The sequence below is a fragment of the Platichthys flesus genome, chromosome 9 (genome assembly GCF_949316205.1).
Source record: "Platichthys flesus chromosome 9, fPlaFle2.1, whole genome shotgun sequence".
Classification (NCBI taxonomy): domain Eukaryota; kingdom Metazoa; phylum Chordata; class Actinopteri; order Pleuronectiformes; family Pleuronectidae; genus Platichthys; species Platichthys flesus.
The window spans coordinates 4839305-4848853 of record NC_084953.1 but is presented as its reverse complement, the minus strand read 5'-3'; the positions used below and the strand labels follow the sequence as shown (position 1 = coordinate 4848853).

At 41.9% G+C, this 9549-nt stretch overlaps 1 protein-coding gene across 1 annotated transcript; it reads right to left on the bottom strand.

The window, feature by feature from the left end:
• Window positions 1-659: 659 nt before the first annotated feature.
• si:ch211-262h13.5 (uncharacterized protein LOC571127 homolog) lies at window positions 660-8974 on the bottom strand. The gene is made up of 7 exons (XM_062395259.1): window positions 8703-8974; window positions 6994-7104; window positions 6407-6494; window positions 5217-5383; window positions 4616-4723; window positions 3665-3751; window positions 660-1745 (listed from the first exon to the last, which is right to left on the bottom strand). The coding sequence occupies exons 1-7, from the start codon at window positions 8925-8927 to the stop codon at window positions 1242-1244; spliced, it is 1290 nt and encodes a 429-aa protein (XP_062251243.1). The 5' UTR covers window positions 8928-8974; the 3' UTR covers window positions 660-1241.
• Window positions 8975-9549: the final 575 nt, after the last annotated feature.

The following is a 9549-nucleotide window of genomic DNA, read 5'->3' as shown; positions in this document are numbered from 1 at the left end:
AATCGTCCTTTAAATCAACACAAACTGCTGCATATTGATCAGTTTGCTCCGTCTCCTCCATGTTTCCTCCTCTGATGTGTTTCTCTCAGTCGCTGCTGCCTGGTTCCCTGCAGATCCTCCACAGTGTGACACAGAGACACACAAGAGTCGGTTCCTTCTCACATCCTCCTCCCTGTCTCTCTCCTCTTGCTAATTGCACCGGTTGCTTTGCTGACCAAAGCTCACTTTGAGCTTTTAAAGCTTCAGATGTTTGCACTTGTCTTTCACTTCAGTGCGGTTTGGCTCCGACTCAGCTGTGGGTGAAGAGTCCGATATTAAACCCAGACTTTCACCGAACTTCTTTGTGAAGCCGTCTCCAGCCAAGTGCTCAAGTTCTATTTCTGTGTAATGACTGCAGAGGGTGAAATGCTACACATACCTCAGTGTAATGGCCACAACTATCAAAATAAGACTCACTTTGTTATACCAGTATTTCCTTTAAATCTGACACATGACAATAAAATCAGATCCTCATTCTTTCTTTCTGAGGATTTGGGGCATTTGTTAAAACTTTAATTCTGATTTCTGGACTTTGTAGTTCAGAAATTGATTTATAAGAATTTCTTACCTTGACATTTTTTTTTCACAGACAAAAATGAAGATGGTTTCTTGGAGTTCAATCCAAGTAAAATACTACGCTTTTATTCATGCTTCTGTTCTTTGTTTCCTTTGTACAGAACAATTCTACACAATCCATAGACACTCAATTTGAAAATATATAAAAAGTAGGAAGCCATCTCACTTCTGAAAGAGTTATATTATAGTTTATGCACTAAATTAGCTGCTGATTCATTGTCCTTCACTCAGCTAATTGATAAACCGACTAAGAAAAATCAAATTGTTAAATATTGAGCTCTAAAATCTTATCCTTTATTTCTTTATTTCACCAAAATAGATCCTGTAAGTATCCGACTATCAGCTTAAGTATTGAAGTTCTTTAAAACAATGATTTACTCAAATTGTTCAACTATTTGAAGCCACGTTCTATTACATGTGATTTAACTCGTGGCTGTTTTGTCAGCTTTGTACCATTTGCGGCAGAGAGGTCATTTCAGGGCCACGGCAAAAACAAGGAGCTAGCATTCATCTCATTAGCACAAATTATTACAAGCCTGCAGTGACGGGGAGCGCAGCAGTTTATTGCTGCACTGTCTCCGAGGATAAATTAAAGATGAACAAATGGTTTCCCTGAGCAGCGCCGGTTAAACTGTGGTGTATCGAGCGGGACCGGGACAGGAGCGGAAAGGAGAGCGGCCACTGGGGAAATCAGACAGGAAGATGGGGCTGTGTGTGGTGGAAGTTTCCATCAAGGCCTGGCGTCTCCTGCGCTCACGCCTCTGGTAGTGGAAGTCGAAGGGCGGCCGCAGCGCCAGGGGGCCGCCGACCTCTTCAGAGGAGGAGGCGAACAACTCAGGAGCTGGTGCTGGTTCCCGCTGCTGGTTGACCAACCCTTCAGCCGACTCGCTGGAGGAGGAGGAGGAGGAGGAGGTGAGCGGGTTAGCTGCCACCGGGGGGTCAAAGGGCTCGGGCTCAACGGGTGCGGGGTCAAACGGCGCTGGTTGAACAGCCGGGTTCGATGTCGGGTCAGAGGGAACAGGCTGTGGATCAGATGCTGGTTCATGGATCGGAGGAGGGAAGGTTGGGCTCTCAGGGTCCGGAGGGAGGTCGTGGGCCTGAGGCTGCAGCGGCCTGAGGACGTCTATGTTCTGCACACAAACACACAAGATCACACAAAGAGGACATTTAACACTCACTCTACAAGCGGGGAAAAGTAAGACAGAGTATCAGCACAATGAGATTTTTAGAATAAAGTTGTAATTTTATGGGACGTCTTTTTCAGGTTATGTGTAAAGTTAAGAGAAAAGTCAGAAGATGAATCTGTTGAGGAATGAGGAGAATATAGATTTCATAAATAGGGAACTAGGTAATTTTGGGGGGGTTATCAGAACCATAAGTATCAGCAACTGGAAATTATTGTGCAAAAAATCCTCTTTTCCAAAACAGGAGCCAGAGAACTTAGAGTAAATTGTCTTCTTTGGGAAAATTTTCTTCTCAATTAAGATCCTATTCTTGTAATATTCCAACTTGTTTTTCATTTAAACTGCTTAATTCTATATATATAATAAATAAATATAAATAATGTATAACAATTCTCATTGATCTCCGACTTTATTCCTGTAAAATTATTGTTTCTAGCCAAATTCTATCTTTGTATTTCAACTCTATAGTCTATAGACTGCCTTCTCAATCATTACTTTACTTTTGTTATATTACAAAATTATTCCTGAAAGCTCTTGAGTCTTTTGTCAATATGTCCTGAACTCGGTGTCGTACAGAAACGTTTCACTCGTGCAGTTTTAAATCAGACGCACTGAGTCTAGAAACAAGTGAGAAGATGACATAATTATAGCACAAGAGTCGTACAATTTAAATACACACACGAGCACAACACAAACTCTGAGACACATGGAAGATGTGACAGAATAATTATACGACTGGAAGCTTCCATTCAGACGCACAACATTCATCACAAGTAGGTCACACAGTGGCTTATTATCAACTTACAGCCCCACAGCGCGGCTCCACTTTACTGTCGACTCTACACCGTGTGACTCACGGCTTTTATTTCAGATGAATGTTCAATTATTTCTCTCCTTCTCGCTCAGACGCTGTTTTCTTTAATTAGCCATGAGAGGGAAATCTCTGCTGCTGTTTTCCAGTCTGCAAGTTATATATCACTCGAGACGTGGTGGACAGCTAAAGTATTATTTACTCTTCTTGTTTGTCATGTTTTATATTTTCGGATGTGCTGATTGTGTGTTTTGTTGTCACTTTGTGGTTCAATTAAAGCAACACTAAGCAACTTGTATACTTTAAATTAGTAGCTTCAAAAATTGATTTGACTGAGAGTCACAGCTTCAACTGTCAGAATCAGGTTCAGTGGGTTGAAGAGTTTAACTGAACTTTAGATCAGTTATAAATACTAAAAATCTCCAATAATCAGCTGGAATCTTTTTAAATGTGAAGAATTCTGAACAGATTTTGGTGAATTTGATACAACAGCAGCTCTTCTAGTGCTGGAAGCAGAGGATCATGGGTAATATCGAGTTTTCAGTCAGAGCTCCACTCAACACATTGAGAGGAGCCCCAACACAGATTGATCACATGTGTGCCTGCAGGGGGCGCTGTTGCTCTGTAAAAATTACATAGCGTTGCTTTAAGAACATCAGTCAGTAGAGCTGCACCTAATGACCCACACTCATAAATATTACTCCCCTGAATATGTCAGATTTTTTACATCTAGAACTTTGAATTATTGAATGGGAAAATTGTGACAATGTGAAAAAAACGATTGTTTCATTAAAAAATATTCTGAAGACGCCCCTTTTTCCGCATTCACGCCAAAATTTAATGGCATCTTTCTAGATCCATTTACAAATTTCCAGAGACACCAGCTCAGGAGTACTGGCCTAATCTAGTTGACAAAAAAACCAACGCACAAGCAAACAAACAAACAGAAAGCGGCAAAAACATAACCTTCATGTGTGGGGGTAACGACTGCAGCCATTTTGGTTCATCTGGCTCTGATGGAAGAAGGTAAACGTTCCCTAAATGTGTCTCGTACCTGCAGTTTGAACATCTCACAGGACACCTGCACTTCAGGATGGACGCTCATGTCACCTCGAACAGATCCGGCACAGAAACCTGCCGTCTGAGAGAAGAACATTCGATTCTTTAATTTCTTTTACACGATAAAGAAAAAAGGAGCAGAATGAAAAGAGAAGAGAGGGGGAAAGAGATTTACAAATTAGAAAGGAGGAGCGGACGTGTCAGCAGTCGTTGATGAAAGAATCCATTACTGCGGCTCTTAGATTTAAAAGTAGAAATGAATCTGTCACGTCGTCAAGTAGCCGCTGCAGCGACGGTAAACAAGACGCCGGCGGATCGATGTTCATTTGTGATTCTAGAACAACATTTATTAAAGTCATAACAGTGTCAACCTGCTGACATTGCAATTTATTACTTTAAAGTAATGGTCCACCTACAATGAAGTTCTCTGATATCTCTGATTTCAGACTTTGTGCCTTGGAGCTTTTCTGTCATGTTTGTCTTTATGGATTTTAATCAAAACTGAAAACATTCCTTTGGCCTAAAATGTAAATGGTTTTGTATTTATCTAGAGCTTTTCTAGTCTTGATGACCACTCAAAGCGCTTTACAGTACAGTTTTACATTCACCCATTCACACATACATTCATACAGTGCATCTATTCACAGCACTTTGTTATTCTATGGGGGGGCCATTCAGGGTTCAGCATCTTGCCCAAGGACACTTCTGCATGCAGATGGGTCAGACTGGGGATTGAACTGCCGACCTTCAGGTTGGAGAACGACCACTCTACCCCTCACCCACAGCCGCCCATGTATGTTGATATATATATTTATCTTAATTTAGCGTTTTTCTTCAATTAAACGCAACTGTTTTGTGTACTTTTGTTTCATAAACATCTGAAGCTTAATAAACCAACAACAAACTGGTTTATTCGTCTGATTTTTATCTACATGTGGACTCGTACTTCCGTGTTAGAGAAGACTGAGCGTCCCCGGCAGCTGCCTCTCTCCGTCACTCCCTCTGGACACTCTTGGACGGTGTACTCCACAAAACTGGCTTTCTCCGGCACCACCTGAAATATACAAATAACAAGGTGAGGAAAGTGTAAATTACACAACTGAGCACAAAGATCACATTTTCAGTCAGACACGGAGGCGACGAGGCTTCGTGCTGCAACTTAGTGACTCTCAATTTGGATTTAGAGCATTAAATCAGTAACTTAAACTGGCCAATCAGATGCAAACAGGAGCAATACAAGGATTATTTCAGACCCCAAGTGAACGATTCAGTTTCTCCTCTGCCCGGCCAGACAGTCACGTCTGCGTCAGTAATCCTCTGCAACCTCTTGCATCATTATGGTTTTTTGTGGAGCAGTAAAAGCTTCTCATCTGGTGCACGGGAGCTCGGGGGTGCAGTCCAACGTCTGCTCATTTACACCCAGAGATTAATCTCCAGTGTTATTTTCCAATAAACACATTGTTGTGTGAATGATGGAATCAGCCCTGGGAGCTTTCATTCCCTAATCAAAGTTCACAGCTGTGTGTCCTGTGTGTGTTTTTTTTCACCTGCGCTGAAGCTCTGGTGATCGTCTTCAGCCCGAGTCCTGCCCCCAGCGTGGAGCGCCTCCTGTAGGACGCCAGGGTGACCTGCGCTGTCTTCACGGCCTGTGGGCTGTCCAAGGGCAGCAGCAGGGGGCAGGTGGGACAGACCTGCTGCAGCGTCTCTGGGGGATCTGCAGGGACCAGGCAGGCTCGTGAGAAATGAACAGTTACACTGAAAACACAACAAAGACAATGTTGTGTGCAGATTATATTCAGTATATATTTTACAAATAAGAAAATAGTTAATATGTTGGGGTTATCAGAACCATAAGTATCAGGAATGGTCTATTTAAAAGAATGAACCCAAGAACTATCTAGAATATCTTAATTCTAGATGTATCAAAAACATTCTCATTGAATTACAACTTTACTCATTTAATATAACTTTGAATCTAAATTATAACTTTGTTCCCACCTTCTCAATTATGACTCAATTTTTGTAATATTAAATTTTTTTTCTAGATATCTATTGAATCTTTCTTTGATATGGCCCAAGTACTCCAGATTGTATTTGGGCAGAAATACATGAAAATTGAATCTCCTGATGTTTGAGCTGCCGATATTAAATTACTCATTTAGGTGTTCAGGGCCTTCAAGTGATCAAATGATAATAATTTATATTTAAAAACCAACGGGCATTGTCATGATCAACCTTTACATTTGTTGAAGTAGAAAACAAACAAGTATAATAATTACCGACAGATCATCATTATTACTTACACCTAAATGTTAGAAATTAAAATGTCTACAGTGAAACATGTCTGTTCCATGGAAACATTTTCCTTTGCTTTCTTTCTCCCCTTGTCTTTTCTTTCTAGAGTCAGAGCAGGTTCGTGCTTTTATGTCCTCGGGCAAAAACACTGAACCAGAAACTTCTGATGGTTCTGCCGACGGCGTGTGAGTGAATGTGACTTGTAGTGTGAAGAGCTTTCTGTGGTCATGAAGACTAAACAAATATATAAATACATCCGTTCTATGAAAATTTGTCCAGTTCTTATGACTCCGGGTTTTGTTGAGGAATTCACACCAGACTCTGCAGTTGCAACATCCACAGCCACATGTAGATTTAAATACAATATGTTACATTTAGAACGTTGACAACCGGGATCTTCTTGGTGTTTAAACTCTTTTGTAGAGAAGTGTGTGGATGTCACCTGGCACCAGGATGCAGTCGTAGCTGTACAGGTAGGAGAAGCCCTCTGGTGTGTGCAGGATGGTTGTGTTACAGTTTCCAGAGATTTGCTGAAAATAAGAAAAGCTGTGTTTGTCCCAATCAACAATTATCACTATCATTAACATAGCTGTTATACAACTAATGACTTCACTGTGATGTGTGTTTGTTCTTGTATTTATTGTTTGGAAGTGAAGACGATTGTGGGAAAGACTCTGATTTTATGTGTGAAGTTAAAATGAGGTTTTAGGAAGGAAACTATATTGCAAAAATAAGAGTTAAACTATTATATATCCATATTGTTGTAGTATTTGCTCGTGTGATTTATGGATGTTATGAATATAAACCTTGATGCCTCCAATATTCAAGGCACTTGAAAATGTTACTTTCTTTAACTGCATTTTTGCAGTGTAGGGAACTCAGTATGGCAGTGAGGGTCGTACAAGTGTAGTACAAAGTACAAATGTATGTTTGTCTGTATGTGTGTGTGTGTGTGTCTGTGTGTGTGTGTGTGTGTGTGTGTGTGTGTGTGTGTGTGTGTGTGTGTCTGTGTGTCTGTGTGTGTCCCACCGTCTCCATGAACGGCCTGACGTCACAGCGTTTCCATGGTTTGCGGCTGCCGATGTGACACTTGGTCTCGAGGACGTCCAGGTCCAGGTAGTACACGTTGCCTGCTGGGCCCTGACGTGCACAGAGCAAACACACAACACACAGGGACGAGGAACAAACAAGGTTCTGCCGTCAGAATCTTTCCAGCAGCGAGAAAAAACAGCCATCACAAAATATATGAATTGCATAAAGCTCATGAGTTTGTTCAGTTGTAGCTTCGGGGGACCATTGATGAGGTTCTCTGTGCTGGAACATTTTGGAAGTTGTGTTTTCATCAGTGTTTGTTTCTTTGTCACACGTTTGACATCTTTACGAATCTGTCAAAGAAAACATTGTTGATCTCGATGAAATTGATATTCTTCTTTCTTTGTTTTTCCGCAGGATTAAACAAAAAGCTGCAAAACACATTTCCAGGGAAACTTGGCATAAGGCGAGGACGGGGCTCATGAAAGAGCCCATTCATTTTTTTTGCGTGGATCTGGAGAGAGGAGCAGATCCAGGAATGTTTTTATCACTTTCTTTAACAATGTGAAATGAGGCGTTTATGGGTTTTTGTTTTTAATTTACATTTCCAGGGAATAATTCCTGGACCTTGATAAAAAACAATCAGGCATATTGAGGGGACTGATAACTATGAGTGTGTAAATACAAATCTAGATCTAGAGAATTGAAATGTGGTTTCATCAGGGGTATCTGGTATTTAAAGCAGCTGTATTGTGACAAATGAGGCTACAGGCGTGTAACTAACACCAACGTGTGGCTGAGACAATGTGAATTCACTCGCGCGTGAACACTTTAATAGTTTAAGAACCCTGTCCACATAAACATGACATATTTGGTGTGAAATTGAAGTGGACTCGAGCCTCGGAGACGGTTCGCGCTCGACTGAGTGCCACTCCAGTTCAATATTGATTCGGGCTGCAGCACTGAAAACAAATGTCAACACTTTGAGCAGGTGTAACGGGGCCTTTTCAGGTCATGAAGCCCGAGCTGAGCCTCTTAAAACTCCATCTATCCCACAGTCGGGCTACAACAGCCTTCAGCGGCTGACAGCATGGGGTTCATAAAGCCCTGTTGTGTGAGGTTTGTCCCGGTGGTGCTGGACTGGAATGACCTGGACTTTATTAACCGGCGCCTCGGTAAAAGGCCTTTTTTCATGAGCCGTGAAAGAGGAGCGGCTTTCTCATTTCACGACAGAACATTACCTACGTCGATTTCTACGTCCTATTTATTAGAAAGTGACACTCGAAGCAAAATGCAGACGGCAAATATTCATTGTTTTAAAAGTCTTTGATGGTTTTGCACTGATGCACCTGCAGGTTTGGTTCATGACACTGATAAGTCCTTGACAAGCAGAGTTTAATTTTATCCTCATTTCCCTCCAGAGAGATTGAGTCCACTCATTGTGACGATGTCAGAGGAGGAGTCCCTGATTAGAAAGTTCCACTGTGCACAGTCACAGCAAACCAAACATGAATCTTATCAAACGGAGTCCCACTGACATGCAGATTGGCCACGGCTGGTGACTCTCTGCTCTTAATGATGTTTGGGTGGTTCAGGGGCAAAACAACCTCTACACACCACAGCCTCTGTGAAACGTGCACAAATCACCCCACTGCCACAATAGAACAACCCCCCCCCCGAGGCTGAGCACTTCTGTTTGCACTAACCTGAGCCTGCAAGTGCACGTTTGCAATGCGGTTGAGGGCAAACTTGTAGCCGTCCCCGCGGTCCTCGTTGATGTAGGTGAGAGCCAGACGAGACAGCTTCTCCACCGCCTTGTCATTACAGGGCACGGGGGCGAGCTCAGCCGGGACCAGCGGGAAACCCTCCGCGTGCACGGCCGACAGGAGGGAGGCCAGCAGCAGGAACAGGGAGGGGGACTCGGTGGCCATGGTGGCTCAGGTGCAGACAGGAACTAAAAGACAGAGCTGTGTTTAAAGTCAACTTTGTTCTCCCTTGTTTGCCTTCAGTGACTTTTGGAATCAAAACAGGACGGAGATGTTGGAGTGAAGCCAAGGACCAAGTTGACCTGATGTTTGTGAATGAATGTGACAGTCGTTCATTTTCACAAGACAAAGAAACTCCCTCACCACTTTATAACACATTCAAAAGACTGTATATATATATATATATATATATATATATATATATATATATACTGTATATATACATACTTATGTCATGTAATGTGGTGGTGATGTCAGTGCCTCGCCACTAGGGGTCACTGTGACTCTGGTGTGTTGTAGAGAAGCTAGAAACTGGGGTTAATGATCCACTGATCAATTTAACTCACTACAGAACTAAACCTGCTGTTTTCTTAAGAACAGGAAACTCCGATATTTTCTGCATTGATTTAAGTCAAAGAAAAGTAACAACAGCCCTGAATGTCAATGAATTTACTCCATCGTGGTAAGTGAGCATGGAAATTGTACATTTTTAAAGTAATAAAAAGATTTTCTTTCACATGAGATGTACAGGATATTTTTGCAGCATGTTTATATACTGAAGTCATTG